This window comes from Pan troglodytes, chromosome 16 (assembly GCF_028858775.2).
Source record: "Pan troglodytes isolate AG18354 chromosome 16, NHGRI_mPanTro3-v2.0_pri, whole genome shotgun sequence".
Taxonomy (NCBI): domain Eukaryota; kingdom Metazoa; phylum Chordata; class Mammalia; order Primates; family Hominidae; genus Pan; species Pan troglodytes.
Genome location: NC_072414.2, coordinates 31567498 through 31586375, shown reverse-complemented (window position 1 = coordinate 31586375; position 18878 = coordinate 31567498). Strand labels below are relative to the sequence as shown.

General features: G+C 37.8%; 1 protein-coding gene across 9 annotated transcripts in view; it reads left to right on the top strand.

Annotated features, from left to right (window-relative positions):
• Positions 1–18878, top strand: part of FSIP1 (fibrous sheath interacting protein 1) — a 188108-nt gene that overhangs the window by 163267 nt on the left and 5963 nt on the right. For 5 of the 9 annotated variants that reach the window (XM_001138937.7, XM_016927923.4, XM_063794719.1 and 2 more), the window contains 2 exons: positions 682–1192; positions 17972–18684. In XM_001138937.7, the coding sequence (XP_001138937.3) occupies positions 682–1192; positions 17972–18018 (558 nt within the window). In that variant the 3' untranslated portion in view covers positions 18019–18684. Of the gene's footprint in view, positions 1–681; positions 1193–17971; positions 18685–18878 lie in introns of those variants that run through there. The other 4 variants (XM_063794718.1, XM_009428774.5, XM_063794720.1 and 1 more) reach the window with 1 other exon arrangement.

The following is an 18878-nucleotide window of genomic DNA, read 5'->3' as shown; positions in this document are numbered from 1 at the left end:
TTTTAATCTCATTCCTTTTTGAGATTGTTGCAACTCAAATGTTATGGTATTCAGCTGAAGTCTTGTGGAACATGGCTCTCTACTTTCATTTGATTTTTAAAAATTTATTTCCTGAGAATATTGCTGAAAGAAAAAAATGTTTTTAAATATTTAAGGTCTTGGTTGAAACACTTAGCCCTGGTAACCTTTACAAGCAGAGATTAAATATGCATGATCAAATCATTCTCCCCAAATGCACCGCCTCTGGAATGCCCCTGGCCTCTGCCTAGACCTGTAGCTTTGCAGCAACGACACATCGCAGGATGCACCACCCTTCACCCTTCCTTTTCTGTCTTCAGCAGTATTGTCCACTGACAGTTGTGGACAGACATGGGAGTGCTGAATCCCCAGAGGTAGGGGTAGTCTGCCTTGTATGCCAATTTTTTTCCCAGTTAAGGAACTGGATGGTGGTGGGGTTCATGCTGAGGGATGGGTGGGGTCAGAGAAACACCAACCAAAGATTTTGCCAGGATTATGACATTTCCCTTACAGTTTTGGATACTTTACAATGAATTATTTTTCTATTTTTATGTGTTGTGTAAGGGGTTACTTGCATTTATATTTGTATTACTGGATGCCTACCAAAAATAAATGTGTTTACTCAGTCAACTGACTATGTAATCTTTTGGTTTGTTTCATCAGTTAGAGTCCACAGCACGTCTCTCTGAAGAACAGTTAAAGTGTCTTCTGGATGAATGCATACTTAAACAAAAATCCATCATTAAACTTTCTTCAGAAAGAAAAAATGAAGACATTGAGGACATAACACCTGTGTTCTCCCAGCTTTCCAGGTCCATCATCTCTAAATTGCTAAATGAATCAGAAACAAAGGTCCAGAAAACTGAGGTAGAAGATGCAGATATGCTTGAGAGTGAAGAATGTGAAGTTTCTAAAGGCTACTATCTCACTAAAGCCTTGACTGGACATAACATGTCAGAAGCTCTTGTCACTGAAGCAGAGAATATGAAATGCCTTCAATTTTCCAAGGACGTTATTATTAGTGACACAAAAGACTATTTTATGTCGAAGACTCTTGGCATTGGGAGACTGAAAAGGCCCTCCTTCTTAGATGATCCACTGTATGGTATCAGTGTGAGCCTTTCATCAGAAGACCAACATCTGAAACTCAGTTCTCCAGAGAATACAATAGCAGGTGAGGCTTGGCGAACATGTGTTTTGGTAAATAATTCTTAAAAGCACCTCAATATAAAGGTATTATGGTTTAAATTAGAGTCGGATAAGAAGGTATGTTTGTAAGTCACAGGTAGCGTCAATAAGAGTATGCAAACATAAAACCTATTTCCCAATGCTCTTATGAAGTCAAAGTTGAGGTTAGTACTCTATGAAATACGTTATTCTTGATGGTAATTAATTGTGTCATCCAGAAAATAATGTTGGTTTCACAGGAAAAGAGAAATTAGTTTGAATGGAGAGAAATACTTTGAATAGATTTGCTTAGTATTTCAACTTCAAACTTTAGTATTTTCAAACTTTAGTGATGAAAATTTGTTCTAAGGAATGAATTTAAAATGTAAAACGTGTAACTCATTGTGGTTATATTAGTTTCTGTATGCAAACCTCCTCTCCTGAGCCACTCCTATGTTCTCAGGTGTTTCGTCACGATCTAGCGTTTCATCTTGCAATGGTCATGGTACAGGATACAACAATAACTAGTTTTCGACACAAACAAATATTCAATTATTTATGTTAGAAATCTGTGTAACAATTGGTGAATCTATTTAAATAGATTCAACTTTTACCTCTATTGTAGATTACTCTAAAATATATTGGCTATTACATTTCTATCTATTAATCTATTCCTTATTAAATCTATAATCCATTAACTCTGAACTGAGTCAGATTTCGGTTTTGACTTCCATTTCCTTAGTCACCCAGGCGCAAAATCTGAGTCATCACTGAATTACTTCTCTTTCTTGCTTCCCACTTCCAGTGTTCAGGTGTTGTTTGTTCTATTCCTGCGGTGTCTCTCATGCCCATCCCTTCCTTTCTCTTCCTACAACTTCAACTGGACCAATGCCATAACCCTTCTCCCAGACCTCCCTGCCTCAAGTCTCTCTTCTCTTCCTACCATTGTTGACAACCACTAAACGAATTTCCTTAAAGCACAGCTTTGATAACCACACTTCCTTCTATGGCTCTCCAATGCCTGTTGATCAAAATCAGAATTCCTTAACTTGTTCAGTATCTCCATGGTCTGACCTGAAGTTCTTTTCCTAATCAATCTCTAAGTAGTCACCTAAATGTTATTCAGTGTGTAGCTAATGTGGTCTAATGATTTCCAGTGATTTCCTAGCTTCTGCTGTTGTTCAGGCCCTCTTCTTCCCAGAAATGTTCAGGTACCCCTTCAATGGTATTTGAATTCCAACCTTATCCTCTCTGGTTGTAGCCTTCCCCGGTCCCCTCTGTTAAGTTTTCTGTCTTCTGTGAATGTCCAAGCACTTTGGTTTCCTATAGGATCACATACACACTCACCTTCTCTTCCTTAAAACTGCATAACAGTTTTAAAAACAGAGACTCTATCTTGCAATTCATTGTTAAATTTTCCATGGTGTCTAAAGTGCTGCCTTAAGCCAAGTGCCTGTTTAATAAATAAAAGAATTTAAATGTATAACCAGTTTTAGAATAAAACACTGAAAATATGGTTCACATTTATTCTTTACATTACCAATGAAAGTAGGTAATGTTGCTTAAGAATTATGTAAGTCACACATTCTATATAAAGATTTGGATTTTTTGTTTCTTACATGAAATTTCGTAAGCTGTAATTTTTAAATTAATATTTTTTAGATTGGCATAATTATATACATTTGTGGGGTAAAGTATGATGATTTGATGTATGTATACAATGTGAGATGAGTAAATCAAGCTAATTTACATATCTATCACCTCACCATTTTTTTGTGGTAAGACACTTTGAAATTTACTCTTAGTTATTTTGAAACATACAATATGTGATTAATGACTGTAGTTACCCTGCTGTGCAATTCATCTCAAAATTTATTCTTCCTAAGTGAAAACTGGTACCCTTTAGCCAACAACTCTCCATTCCCTTTTTCCCCCTCTTCATCCCCCAGCCACTGGTAACTGCCATTCTACTCTCCACTTCCATGAGTTTGACTTTTTTTTTTTTTTTTTTTGTATTTTTAGTAGAGATGGAGTTTCACTGTGTTAGCCAGGATGGTCTTGATCTCACCTCGTGATCTGCCCACCTCGGCCTCCCAAAGTACTGGGATTACAGGCGTGAGCCACCACACCCAGTCTCTTTCATCTTTTGATAATAGTTGTTATAACAGGTGTGACGTAGCATCTCATTTTGATTTTAATTTATATTTTCTTAATGATTAATGATGCTAAGTATTTTTTCATGAACCTGTTGGCCATTTTTATGTCTTCTTTTGGGAAATGTCTGTTCAGGTCTTTTGCCTATTTTTTAATTTTTTTTTTTTTTTTTGCTATTGAGTTGTTTGAGTTCCTTATATATTTTGGATATTAACCCCTTATCAGATGTGTAGTTTGAAAATATTTTCTCCTACTTCACAGATTGTCTCTTTACTTTGTTCATTGTTTTCTTTGCTGTGCAGACACTTTTTGGTTTGATATAATCCCATTTGTCTATTTTTGCCTGTGCCTTCAAGGTTGTATTAAAAAAAAAGTCACTGCTCAGACCAATGTCATGGAGCATTTCCCCTGTTTTATTCTAGTAGTTTTACAGTTTTGGGTCTTATTTTTGTGTCTTTAATCCATTTTGAGTTGATTTTTATACATGGAGTGAGATAAGGATCAAATTTTATTATTCTGCATATGGATATTCAGTTTTCCCAACACCTTTCCCCATTGTGCATTCTTGACATCTTTGTCAAAAATCAATTGACCATAAATGCATGAGTTTATTACTGGGCTTTCTGTCCTGTTCTGTTGATTGACTTATCTGTTTTTATGCCAGTAGCATGTTGTTGCAATTATAATTGTGTTATACTTTGAAATCAAGGAGTGTGATACCTCCAGCTTCGTTTCTTTTGCTCAAGATTTCTTTGGCTATTCAGGGTCTATTGTGGTTCCATACAGATTTAAGGATTGTTTCTTTTATATTTCTGTGAAAATGACATTGGATTTTTGATAGGAATTGCATTAAATCTATAGATGACTTTGGATAGTGTGAACATTTTAACCATTAATTCTTTCAGTCCATGAATATGGTACATCTTCTTTTTTTTTTTTTTTTTTTTTGAGACTGAGTCTTGCCCTGTCACCCAGGCTGGAGTGCAATGGCATGATCTCGGCTCACTGCAACCTCCGCCTCCTGGGTTCAAGCGATTCTCCTGCCTCAGCCTCCCGAGTAGCCAAAATTACGGGTGTGTGCCACCACGCCCGGCTCATTTTTTCTATCTTTAGTAGAGACGAGATTTCACCATGTGGGCCAGGCTGGGAACATGGGACATCTTTTAATTCATTTGCTTTTTCTTCACTTTCTTTCATCAGTGTTCTATAGTTGTTAATATATAGTTCTTTCACCTCGTTGGTTAATTTTTTTTATTAGAGACAATTGTTAATGGGATTGTTTTCTTAATTTCCTATTTAGATAGTTTGTTCTTAATGTATAGAAATGCTCCTGATTTTTGTATGTGGATTTTATATCCTGTAACTTTACTGATTTTTTTTGTCACTTCTGACAGTTTTTTGGTGGAGTCTTTAGCGTTTTCTATATACAAGATCATGTCATCAGCGAAGAGAGATAGTTTCATTTCTTCATTTCCTATTAGGATGCCTTTTATTTGTTTTTCTTGTGTAACTCTGGCCAGGACATTAAGTAGTATGTTGAAAAAAAGTGGTGAGAGTGGGCATCCTTGTGGAAAAGCTTTCTACTTTTCACCGTTGAGTATGATGTTAGTTACAGATTTATCTTATATGGCCTTTATTATGTACTTTACCTCTATACCTAATCTGTTGAGAATTTTTATCATGAAATGGTGTTGAATTTTGTCAAATGCTTTTTCTTCATCTATTGAGATTATCATATGGTTTTTATCCTTCATTTTATTAATGTGGTATATCCCACTTATTAATTTGCATATGCTGAACCATCCTTGCATACCAGGGATAAAGCCCATTTGATCATGTGAATGATTCTTTTAATTGCTTTTGAATTTGGTTTGCTAGTACTTTGTTGAGGATTTTCACATCTGTGTTTATCAGGGATATTGGCCTGCAATTTTTTTTTTTCTTGTGGTATTCTTCTCTGGCTTTGGTAACTGGGTAATGCTGGTCTTGTAAAATGAGTTCAGAAGGCTTTCCTCCACTTCAGTTTTTTGGAAGAGTTTGAGAAGCACTGGTATTAGTTCCTCTTTAAATGTTTGGTAGAATTCAGTAGTAAAGCCATCTGGCCCTGGGCCTTTTTTTGATAGGAGGCTTTTTATTACTGAGTCAACCTCCTTGCTCATTAGTGGTCTGTTCAGATTTTCTGTTTCTTTATGATTCAGCCTTGGCAGGATGTATGTGTCCAGCAATCTGTTCACATCTAGGTTATCCAATAAAATATCTAGGTTATTATATGTTGGCATATAATTTTACATAATTACCCTTTGTATTTCTTTGGTATCAGTTGTAATGTCTCCTCTTTCACTTCATTTTCGTTTTGTTTTAAATAAGCAGAAGTTTTGAGCTTAAAGACTTTAAAAAGTATTTGTTATTGCTTTCTAATAGCACAACAAATGTAAATTTGTTGAAGGCTATTTGAAACATACAGAAAAGTGTAGAAGATAAAATCATTGTCCAGACCTATTCATTGTTAATATTAACATTCATCTTTTTTCTAGTTGTATATTTTAAATTGTCTTCATATTCTTCTTATAATATATTCTGATATTTTTTCTTTTATATTTTGAGCATTCTGTGTTATTAAATATTCTTCTAAATCATTCATTATAATGGCTGCAATGTATCTTATGATGTATCATAATTTAAGCATTTCTTTATTTTTGGTCGTTTATATTAAGACTTTTTGTATAAGCTAAAACTATCATGAGACAAAAATATGGTCATAATCATTATCTTCCCATTACATGATGGTGTGATGAGTTCAGAGGATTTGATTTATTTGAGTTTTCTTTCTTTCTTTTCCTAGTTAGTCTAGCTAAGGGTTTGTCAATTTTGTTTATCTTTTCAAAAAGCCAATTCTTAGTTTTGTTGATTTTTTCTATTGTTGCTAGTCTCCATTTCGTTTATTTTGGCTCTAATATTTGTTATTTTCTTTCTTCTGCTAACTTTGGACTTAGTAGGTTCTTTTTCTAGTTTTTTGAGGTTTAACATTAGATTGTTTATTTGAGATTTTTTCTTTGATAATAGGCATTTATTGTTATATATTTCCCACTTCGAACTGCTTTTGTCAGCATCCCATTAGTTTTGATATGTTGTGTTTCCATTTTTGTTTGTCTCAAAATATAGTTTGATTTCCTTTTTTCCCCCCTCTGACCTATTGTTTGTTTAGGAGCATGTTGTTTAATTTCCACATATTTGTGAATTTGCCAATATTTCTTGTTATAGATTTCTAGTTTCATGCCACTGTGATCAGAAAAGATACTTGATATGATTAAAATCCTCTTAAGTTCATTAAGACTTGTTTTGTGGCCTATCCTGGAGAATGTCCCATGTGTGCTTGAGAAGAATGTGTATTTTCTTGCTGTAGGGTGTGATGTTTTGTATATGAATGTGAGGTCCATTTGATTTAAAGTGTAATTCAAGTCCAATGTTTTCTTATTGATTTTCTGTCTAGATGATCTCTTCATCATTGAAAGTGGGGTATTGAGGTCCCCTACTCTTATACTATTGCAGTCTATCTCTCAGATCATGTAATAATTGCATGGGTGTGTATATGTTTACAATTATGTCCTCTTAATGAAAGGATCCCTTTATCATTATATAATGACCTTCTTTGTCTCTTTGTGTAGCTTTTGACTTAAAGTCTATTTTGTTTGATATAAGTATAGCTAACCCCTGCTCTCTTTTGGTTTTCATTTGCATGGAGTAACTTTTCCATCCCTTCACTTTGTCTATGTATTTTCTTACTAGTAAAGTGCGTCTCTCACAGGTACCATATAGTTGGCCTTTTATTACTATTTTTTCAACCCATTCAGCCACTCTATGTGTTTTGACTAGCGACTTTAATCCATTTACATTCAAGGTAATTGCTGATAGGTAAGGACTTGCTACTGCCATTTTGTAATTTGCTTCTGGTTGTTTTGTAGAGCTGTTGTTTCTTTCTTCCTCTCTTGCTACTTTCCTTTGTGGTTTGATAATTTTCTGTGATGGTATGCTTTGAATCTTTTCCTTTTATATTTTGTGCAACTATTACAGGTTTTTGTTTGTGTTTACAATCAGGTTTATATAAAACATCTTGTACAGGCTGGGCATGGTTGTGCATACCTGTAGTCCCATCTACTTGGAAGGATGAAGTGGGAAGATCACTTCAGCCCAGGAGTTTGAGCCCTGCCTGGGCAATATAGCAAGACTCCATCTCCTTAAAAAATAAAAAAAACAACAACAAAATATCTTATTATAACAGGCTATTTTAAGCTGATAACTTTTATCACATATAAAATCTCAGTACTTTAATGCCCTCCCCCCGAGATCTTTTATGATTTAGATGTAAATTTTACATCTTTTTGTAATTTGGATTCCTTTAACAATTTATTATAGCTGCATTTGTTTTTAATAGTTTTGTTTTTTAATTCTCATAATACAGAGAAAATTCCTTTACACATCATCCTTACAGTATTATTCTGAATATGACTATGTCTTACACCATTTAGTGCTTTTTGCTTTTATAAGTTTTATGTATCAATTAGGAGCCTTTCATTTCAGCTTAGCTCCCTTTAGCATTTCCTGTTAGGCAGGCCTAGTGGTGATAAACTTACTTAGTTTTTGTTTGTTTGGGTAAGTTTTTATTTATCCCTTATTTCTGAGGAATAGCTTTGCTAAGTTAAGTATTCTTGGTTGCCAGTTTTGTTTTTCTTCTGCACTTTGATTATATTATCCCACCCTTTTATGGCTTGCAGGGATTCTGCTGAGAAATCTGCTGGTTGCTGTTTTGGGACTCCCTTGAATACGATACGTTCCTGATCTCTTACTGCTTTCAGGATTCTTTGTCTTTGTTTTATTTTAATTTTAATTTTATTTTATTTTAAGGCAGAGTCTTGCTCTGTTGCCCAGACCAGAGTGCAGTGGCATGATCTTGGCTCACTGCAGCCTCTGCCTCCTGGGTTCAAGTGATTCTCCTGCCTCAGCCTCCTGAGTAGCTGAGACTACAGGCACGCACCACCATGCCCAGCAAATTTTTGTATTTTTAGTAGAGATGGGGTTTCACCATATTGGCCAGGCTGGTCTCAAACTCCTGACATCGTGATCTGCCCGCCTCAACCTCCCAAAGTGCTGGGATTACAGGCGTGAGCCACTGCGCCTGGCCGTCTTTGTTTTTTAATAGTTTGATTATGATTTGTCTTGGTGCACTCATCTTTGGCTTGAATTTAATTGGAGATCTCTGAGCTTTCTATACCTGGATGTTGTCATATTTCCACAAATTTTGGAAACTTTCAGCCATATTTTCTTAAATATATTTTCTGGGCCTTTTTCTTTATCATATCTTTCTTAGAATTTTATTATAAGAAAGTTAGTTTTCTTGATGGTGTCCCATAGATTTATGTAGGCTTTCTTCATTCTTTTTTCATAGCTCTCCATTTTTTTCAGGGTCCATTATTGGGGCTTTATTAGTTTCTTTTTGTTGTGTCACATTTCCCTGATTCTTTCTAAACTTTGTTGTCTACACATTTCAGGAAATGGCCACCTCTTTTGGCCTGGAAGGTTTTCTTTCACAGTGGTAGACGTTCACTAGTTAGTTTAGCATTTGATTATGGATAGGCCAGCTGGTAACAACCCCAGACAGGTACACCTTGCTGTTGGTGTTGCTGTTGGGCCAGCCTGCTGGCTGTTCTTTGAGGTCAAGTGGAACTTCTGGCTGTGCTCTGTGGTCTGATGAGACAGATCACTAGTTGGACTCCACAGTTAAGGTGGAGCTACTGGCTGGGCTCTGTAATAGCCTCTGATTGCACAGGGTTGCATGCTGTTTTCCCTGGCTGGGAAGTACTGCTGTTTTTAATGTGTAGCTGGGCAGGTCTGTGTGCTGGGCTCAGCGACTGGGTGAGGTTTCTGCTGTTGTGCTCAGCCATTCAGGATGGGCCAGGCTATCGTCTAGAGAAACGCATGGATGCAGGCTTCCCTCAGGGAAGCCTTAAGCAAAGTACTGAGGCTTTGTGGGGTCACCATGCAGCTGCTGGAGTTGGGTGGGGCCAGGTTCTTTTGTCCATAGATATTCATTCATTGACCTGCACTTGCCTCCTAGCCTGGCAAGCCTTAAGCAGAACATGAAGGCTTGGTAGGGTTAGGCTAGTTGGCTGCTGGGGTTGGGTGGGGCCCTTTGCTACCCTCCTTAGGTAATCACTGACCTGCCCTTGCTGCCTGGCCTGGGGAAGGCTTAAGGAGAGCACCAGATCTAGGTGGGGAATCTGGCTAGGGAATGAAGCCTGGCAGATCTGTTGACTATACTTCCTGCAGGACAGTGCTAATGCTGTGGGCCAGTTTCTCTGGTGGAGTGCCTCCATTGGCTAGAATGCAGAGCCACTGCAAGATCCATGTGCTCGTTTCTGTGAGTCTCACTTTTGTTCTTTGTTTCTGGCTGATCCTAGGTGGTCTAGCCCTGCCTGTACTCCCAGTGTTTCCCGGGAGATAATAATGAGTGGGCTTCCTGCTCAGGGTCCCAGAATGTTGGGGAAGCTGAATGTTTGCCTCTAACTCTCTTTTCCCACCGTAGAAACTCTGGGCCCAGGGGAATCTTCTGTGTGTGGTGCTGTGCTGGCTTGAGGTGTGGCAGCGTTTGGGGGAGTGGTGATGTGGTGAAAGTGAAACCATTCCTCTATTCCACTTACCCCTTGAATGAGGCTTTTTTCAGTTATGTGGTCCAAGGGGGTGTCTCAGCCTTTCACTTTCAAGGAGTTCAGGAGTATTAATGAAGATATTCTTGTCTGTAAATAGTTGTTGGTTGGATTTTTGTTGGGGGTATGGGAGCTGAGCAACTCCCATTCTGCCATCTTGCTGACTAGAACTTCCAGCTGTAATGTTTTTATTTAGCAGCAGAGTTCACTTACAAATGCAATTCAGTTAGATGGGTGTGGTTTGCTTTCTCCACACCAAAGATCTTCATTTAATAAATGAATTGTGAAAACTTTGTTCTACTCTGAAATTGCAGTATATTGTCCTTCTTTTTGGATAAAGCGTTTTTATTAGAAAGTATCTGAATCTCCTCTGACTTCTGAAATCAAACTTACAAAATTGGATGCAATCATTTCTTGTGTATGGGATCTCATTCCCATGGAGTCCATATATAGGGGGGTTTAGAAAAGTAATTTGCTAAGATATGACTTTATTTTTATGTGAACATGAGTCACACTGATGCAGATCTGTCACTGGGTAGAGCATGACAAGATGGAATGAATTGGAACTTAATGTGACTTAATGGAAAGAAGCTATGGAGACATAGAACATGGCTCTGATTATACCAGATAATCTTAATATGCAATTATAACAATTAACCCTGTGACTATGATTAAGATGTCATAGGTGTGATAATAAGCTCTAAGGAATAGGTCTTACATTATTACTTTGAGCATGTTAGAATATCTGAAGTTGGAGTTTTACTAACCTCATTATTTATAATTATTAAAATAACTTGCTGATCAATTTTATTCTAAAATACTAAATTGTACATTATGTGCTTTCTACAAAAGTGTGCATCAAAACTGAATGCTGTGTCAGTTTTCTTGACAAAAAGCCCTTTGAAGACATAACTAATGAGGAGTTGCTGCGTGTTTGGCTGTTACATTTCTGTTCTACCTCCTTCTCAGGAAATAGATACACAAGAGTGTGATTCGGATTAGATTTCTGGAAGCAGACAGGAAGAAAATAAGAAAAGCCATTTATTGTTTTCTCTTTCAATAGCAAGTATTACTGATACGTAGTTGTCTTTTCCTTGATGTGCTGAGTTCTGTTCCAACTATTTCAATTCTGCTTCTAAAAGGCAGAGTCAGATAAGGCTTCACAACTACAACCAAACTCAGTGACCTTGAAGACCAATTTAAATGGTGGTATTGAAAAACAAGGATTTGCCTGTCAGTTGTATTAAAAATTTTCAATGTGAAACACATTATCAATGTTTGTGCTTTAAGCTTCATGGTAACCATTATTATTTGAATTTTTGAATACAAGGTTCAGTAAATTCAGCATTGTACTCACTAGTTACTGGGGTTTTACGGGACAAATAACTAGCACTCTTCTCTTCCCCACCCAGGTCAGAACCAACTGAGAGAGAGATAGATTCTGACAAATGGAGATCAAGGAGGTTCGCTTTATTGCTAATGAAATGTAGAGGATTGTCATGATCCGGGTGGGCAGCCAGACAGGCTTCCAATGCTATGCCTTTAAAATAAACGTACCCACCGAGTCACTGGCAGAGATGGAAAATCTCAGGCATCATCTGTGGAGACCTGTCCATGTAAAACCAATAGGGTGGAGGAGCAAAGCATGGAGCCTTGGGGAGCAGGGTCAGTTGGGAGCTGGGTGCTGACTCCTGAGGAGGCAGGGGCTGAGCTGAGCATGCGATTTCATCTCCCAAACTTAACTTCCCACGGACAGTGTGGAGGGTGTGAAGTGAGGCCAGCATGCTTCCACTGCAAGTTCCTCCTTGTGGGAGCATGAGGAGAGTGGGGATTAAGTGTTGTCAGGTCACACTTAACCTCAGAGACAATCCTGAATGTACTGGCACTTCCAAAGCAAAAAGCATCAGGTCTGTGAGTTAGTCTAGTATTTAATCAAATTATCTAATACTGAGTTGCTTTCTAGGTAATCAAAGCAAAAGCCACCTATGCTTGTATAGTATTCTCCCTTCCTACTAAGCATTTGAGCTAATTGTTAACAGAAATTCATAAAATAAAGATGAACATGGTATTAGCAAATAACAAACATAGTAAAATAGGGCAAAAACGGACACAAAATCAGTTGTGCAGTAAAAAACGGGGACAGAACTGCACTAATTCTTTAAGAAAAACAAAGTGGAATTTCTCGTTGGACCTGTTGAATGAACAGTATTCTTGAAAAATTGTATAAGTTAGCAGGGAGGAAGGGATAGGGAGTTATTGGTTAAAGGATACAAAATTATAGCTTTATAGGAGGAATAAATTCTAATATTCTATAGCACTGTAGGGTGACTATAGTCAACAATAATATATATTTTCAGATAGCTAGAAGAGAAGATTTTGAATGTTCTTAACACAGAGAATTGATAAATGAGGTGATGGGTATGCAATTTACCTGATTTGACCACTAGACATTGTATGTATTAAAATATCACTGTGGATCCCATAGATATGTACAATTGTGTGTCAGCTTAAAAGCCTATAGTAAATGCAACAAGAGTCATGTAAGTTTTGTTTTCTTTTTAAAATAATACCCCTAAATGAAAACTATAGTGGCCAACTGTCTTGGATTGCTCAGAAGTGTCCTGGTTTTACCATTGAATGTTCCATGTTCCAGGAAATCCTCAGTCTCTAGCAAACTGGAATGGTTGGTCACTCTAAATTGAAACTGTGAACATAAAACCAAAGAGCAGATTCGTTACTCAAAGGACCAAATTAAGGGAGTCCAAGTAAGTAGCAGAATCCCAAGCTAGAACCTAGATTAGCAGAGGGAGGGTGGCCTACCACCCACCAGTGGGAAGTGGCCTAGTGGTTAGGAACATGGGTTCTGGGTAGGGAAGACCTGGGTTTGAATCCTTGCTCTGCTGCTAGATGGAGATCTTAGGTAAGTTAGTTAATTTCTCTCTCTCTCCTCTACACCTTGGTTTCCCTGTCTATCATATAAGATGGCTTAATACCCTGTAGGGTTGTAATGAGGATCAAATGAGAACATTCAAATAAAATGATTAGCTCTGGGACTGGACTTGGTTGGCTTACATGGCGTTTAACATTGAACAATGTCAGGAGATTTTTCCATAAAAGGCTAGATTTCTGACATTTCTGACAAATCAGTAAGTTCTACCACCACCCACAGGAGCTGAGTAGCAGATGCTCCCCTTAGAAGGCATGTGTATTCTCCAAGAGGACACAGCCCCCACCTAGCCCTCTCTACTTCATGGGCTTGGTCCTTTGGAGACATTGAATTTCCATTCCATGTTGTAAGTCTCCTCTGCTTGTAGTGCAGTCCAACCACTGGGAGCTTGTTAGAGATGCAGGGCCCCTAAGGGCCCACCCACAACCTAAGGCATGAGAATTTTCATTTTAATAAGATCCCTGGTGATACTTCCCGGCAATAAAGTTTGAGAAGCCCTGTTACAAACCACAGAGCATTATTCCTAACCACAGTGAGTATCAAGATCATCTGGGGAGTTTTTTGCTTGTTTGTTTTCTAGCTGTGTCCAAGGACCTATCCAGACTTGCTGAAATCAGAGTTCCTGGGATGGAATGTCCAGGCTGCTAAATTAATGCTAGGGACAGGATTTCACTGTGAACACTTGAGAACTATAGATTTCAGTTTAGATGAAAGAAAGCTAAGTATGTTATCTTATTGGGATCCTCAGATAAAAAAAAAGTTCTACTAATAATGACGACTATATAATCTGAATATACTTGAGGCTGAAATTTTGCCCATTGATTGTAACTTGCTGGATGAGGCCTGGTTGCCGGCAGATTGACTTTTGGTAAGGGTGTTGCAGTGGTTTGAAGTGGGTGTGTGTTGGTATATGTCCTTAGTCATACCACCTGAACAGTTTCAAGGGAACTAGATTGTTTGAGAAAATTTTCTTTGTTATAGTATAGTCTTACTGGTTTGCAGGAGAGCAGTGAGATTCTAGAAACAGTGACCCTATTAGCTGATCTTTTCCATTAAAAATATTTTGGATTGCTCTTAGGGAAGTCCTTAACTCATCATTGCCTTAATAGTTTTCTGTTTGTTCAAACAGGGTGTGCCTTCAGACCTCATAGTTACTATTTGTTAAATTACTTTTCCAAGGCTACACGTTGCTTCTTCAATGCCCTTAGTGACTTAACCTCCCTTTGTCTAGTCAAACCAACCCCTCTTCCAGAGTTTATTTGGTCAAAATATCAGAGATGCCATATTAGAAATTTCTAATGTGAATTCATTTTTTAATATAAAACCTTAGTGTATAGTAAGTTTATATTTGATTAATTTACATCTTCAATTTACTTTCAACTAATTTTCTTTAATTCTTCTTGAGGTAGACTTTTCATATAAATATTTGCTATTGATCATTTTCTCTATCGTTTTAGCAGTATAAAATGAACAAAGGCATGCTTGAGAGTTTTGATATTTAATTGTAATGTCCTTATCACTTTATCAGTTATTGGAAACTTCTGATTCTGTTGCTTCATTCAAATTGGGTAAAGTAAAAAGTTACTGAAGATCCGCTATTGTGACTGTAAACTAGGTCTATGGACTAGTGGTGTCAGCATCAACTGGAAGCTTGTTAGAAATGTAGAGTCTCAGCCGGGCACTGTGGCTCACGCCTGTAATCCCAGCACTTTGGGAGGCCCAGGCGGGCAGATCACCAGAGGTTGGGAGTTTGAGACAAGCCTAACCAACATGGAGAAACCCCATCTGTACTAAAAATACAAAATTAGCCGGGTATGGTGGCGCATGCCTGTAATCCCAGCTACTTGGGAGGCTGAGGCAGGAGAATCGCTTGAACTCGGGAGGTGGAGGTTGCGGTAAACTGAGATCATGACATTGCACTCCAGCCTGGGCAACAACAACAACAACAAAAAGAAATGTAGAGTGCCAGGCCCACTGTAGACCTACTGAATCAGAGCCTGAATTTTAAGATACCCCCCAGGTGATTTGTGTGCATGTTAAAGAGTGAGAAGCTCCGGACTAAATGGTTTACTACTTACTTCTACTTTAGGATTATCAAAAATAAATGGTGGTAGTGAAAATAATGTACAGAAAGTATCTTTTTTCCCATCTGCTGAATGTCTGCTTTTTTCTTCTTAAATTTCTTTTTAACGAAGATATTGCTGCATCCACATTGTCTTGTGATCTCTCCAGCCATCTGTCTTGTCATTCTTTTGGGCAACCTTCCTCTTAGTCAGAGCAAGCATGCCTTGGGACCCTCCCTTGAGTTCTCTACTCTTTCCTCGTTAATATTTTATTTGGAGACACATATAACCAGTATGGAACTATCTATGCTTTGCATACTTTTGATTGCCCAGTCTCTCTACTTCCATCTGCCTTGAGCCGGCCTGGCATTTAAGCTATACTGAGTCTGTTCCTTAGCAGGTGCTGCCTCTTACCTCTGGCTGCATGTTAGAATCACCTGGTGAGATTTAAAACAGATTAGCAGCTTGGTTCCATCCCAGATGAATTAAGTCAATTTCTAGGGGTGGGTTCTGGCAGCAGTCATTTAAGTCAGTTTCTGAGAACAGGGTCTGGGTGATTCTGCTGTGCAGCCATGCTTTAAAACCCCAGGGCTCCATGCTATTCATTCATCATCCATCTGCCATCCATTCATTCATCGATTTACCCCACAAACATTTCATGGGATTCTCCTGTGTATTAGATGCTTTTCTAAGTTCCAAGAGTTTTTCACCTCAGCACTGTTAGCATTTTGAGTTGGACGTTTGAAAGGCTGTCTTGTGCATTGTAGGGTGTTTAATGGAATCCCTGGCTTTTACTGACTTGATGTCAGTAGTGTCCTCTGCAGTTATGATAGACAAACATGTCTCCAGACATTGCAAAAAATGTTCTTTGGGGGCAAAATTTCCCCCAGTTGAGGACCGTTGTTCTAGGTCTATTGATGAAAAATTTTTTATTACTCAATCTAGGTCTATTGATGAAAATTTTTAAGTGCCTAAAGACAGACACTTAATTACAGTAGGGTGGGACAAACATAGTAAGAGCTTCAGGACAAAGTACATAGACAACACTATAGAGGGATGGGAGGTGGCATTTAAGTTGCGCCTCCAAGGATGAATGGTTATTCGCTGGGTGGGCAAAAAGAACACTCCATAGTGAGAGAATAGCACTTACGAAGGCGTGGAATTATGTCCCATCATCTCCCACCTCATGCATGGGGGTATTGTGATCCACTTTTCATTCATCCCACCTGCCTCTACATCCTGTTTAATATTTCTTCTCCATGTGTTGACAGTACCACTACATTTATCACTTTGCTCTGAAACTGCAAGTCATCTGCCCTTCATTACAAGGTTGAGTCTTTTTTTAATAAGAGCTTTATTGAGATATAATTCATGTATTTGTATTAGTTTCCTATGGTTGTCCCAACAAATTACCATGACAGAAATTTATTCTCTCACAGTTTTGGAGGCCAGAAGTTTGAAATCAAGGTGTCACCAAGGCCACACGCCACCTGGAGGCCCTAGGAGAGAACGCTAGAACGCTTCCATGCTTCTTCCAGCTTCTCCTGGCTGTGGGCATTCCTGGCTTTGTGGCCATGTCACTCCAGTCTCTGCCTCCGTCTTCACATTGCCTCCCTCCATCTGTGTGTGTTAATCTCCCTCTGTCTTTTTTGTATAACAACACTTCTTATTGAATATAGGGCCCACCCAGAGAATCCAGGATGATCTTCTTATCTCGAGAAGCTTAATTTAATTGCATCTAGAAAGACCCCTTTCACAGGTTGCAGGGATGAGGATGTGAGTTTTGGGGAGCCACTGTTCACCAGCTTCCTACAATTCATCCCATTAAAAGTGTGCAATTCAATGGTTTGTAGTATATTTACAGAGTTGTACCTCCATCACCACTATCAATTTTTTATTTTTTCCACCCCACACAACGCAACATTTTGGGTATTAGTAATCACTTCCCATTTTTCCCCAACCCCAGCCCTAGGCAATCACCAGTCTTTCTGTCTCTGTGAATTTGCCTAGTCTGAACATTTCATATAAATGGAATCATACGGCATATGGCCTTTTGTGACTGGCTTCTTAATTATGTCTTCAAGATTCATCCATGTTGTAGCATGTATCCATACTCCACTCTTTTCTATTGTTGAACAAGTCTCAATTATATGGATATATCACATTTTGCTTATCCATTCATCATTTGATGGACATTTGGGTTGTTTCCACTTTTTGACTATTACATATAATGTTGATATGAACGCTTGTGTACAAGTTTTTGTATGGATGTATGCTTTCATTTCTCTTGGGCTTATACCTAGAAGTGGAATTGCCAGGTCTATGGTAACCTTCTCAGGAACTGCCAGACTGTTTCTAAAGCTACTGCACCATTTTCCATTCCTGCCGGTCGTGCATGAAGGTTCCAGTTTCTCCTGTTTCTCTTTGTCTTTTTAAAATTTAGTTCTATTGTCAATTCTGCATTTTCTGATAACCTTCTCACCAAGGGTAGAAAAATATTTCCATTCCATTTCTGTTAATGTCACAATTTTTTTTTCTCACTTCAAGAAGTGAAAGGCGATCAGCTCTTATCTATTCTACATATAACATTTACTTTTGGTCTCGCTGTACTTGCCAGAAACTTAGTAGAAAGCAGAATATTAACTTCTGTGTGTGTCTCCACATCCATAATCATTTTAGCTCCAAAACCTGTAGTGTTCTCCCTGAGCTGTAAGCTCAATGAGAGTAGGCGCCCTGATCTTTCTATTTTTCTCGTAAACTTTGTCTGCAGCTCGTGGTGACTGTTCAATAAGTATTAAATGAGAGTGTGATTATTGCCTCATGTGTAAAGGGATTTAATATTTTATAGGCTGAGTTGTTTTTCTTAATTATGCATACATTTCTGAATCTCTAATAACTGTGGTTATTGTTTTTATGTGCAGATGAGCAGGAGACTAAAGATGCAGCAGAAGAATGTAAAGAACCCTAATCAAGGACTTGCTGGGTGTGCTTTTCAGAAAGTTGGTAATGAAGTTAAATTAAATTTCTTATTGAATTATTTGAATTCAATGAATGCACTGCAGAGACTATTCTTTATTGATTTTGACGTTTGGAGTCGCTCTTTGTGGATTATATTTCCTTGATATTTTTGAGACTTGGGGTTTAATTGTTCAATGGTTTTTGCTCATTAAAATTTCTGGGACCATTGTTTATAAATTTATTGCTAATCTTACCATATTAGGATTCATTATAAAAACCAACAAACATTTTAATGTATACGTGTTAGGGTAAAACTCGTTGAAGTGCTGTGATTGTCCTGTATTCAATTTTGTATGTTTCACCTCTACTGTGATTCAGACAGATCATGGTGGTCACTGGGAATTTTTGCTGTGGCCCTGCTTTTCCTTCTTCCCACTTGTCTCATGTCTGTGAAACTGGTACAACCTGCCATAAGATGAAATGAATTGTCTCAACAAAGCAATATTAGAAGAGCCTTTACTATCTTATTGGTGATGACACGTTTCTTAAGTAGGAGTTTGAGTGAATTATTTGATATATTACTTTGTTAATAATAGTTAACAATAGTTTCTTATTTTCTTTCAGAGTTTGGGCCTTTTAGATTGCATCAAATAAAGATGAGCTACTTTAAAAGAAAGTCTGCAGTACTATTTTAAGAGAGATGGTTTAGTTACAAGTCAGTAACTTAGATTCATGAGAAAATTTTACGTTGACATTCCATAAGATGAGTTGGCATTAGAATTGGAAGTCCAGTTTATTTCTGAATCAAAAAATGAGCGGGCTATTGTGCTGCCTTTAATAAAATTTGAGTAATGTATACATAACATTGTT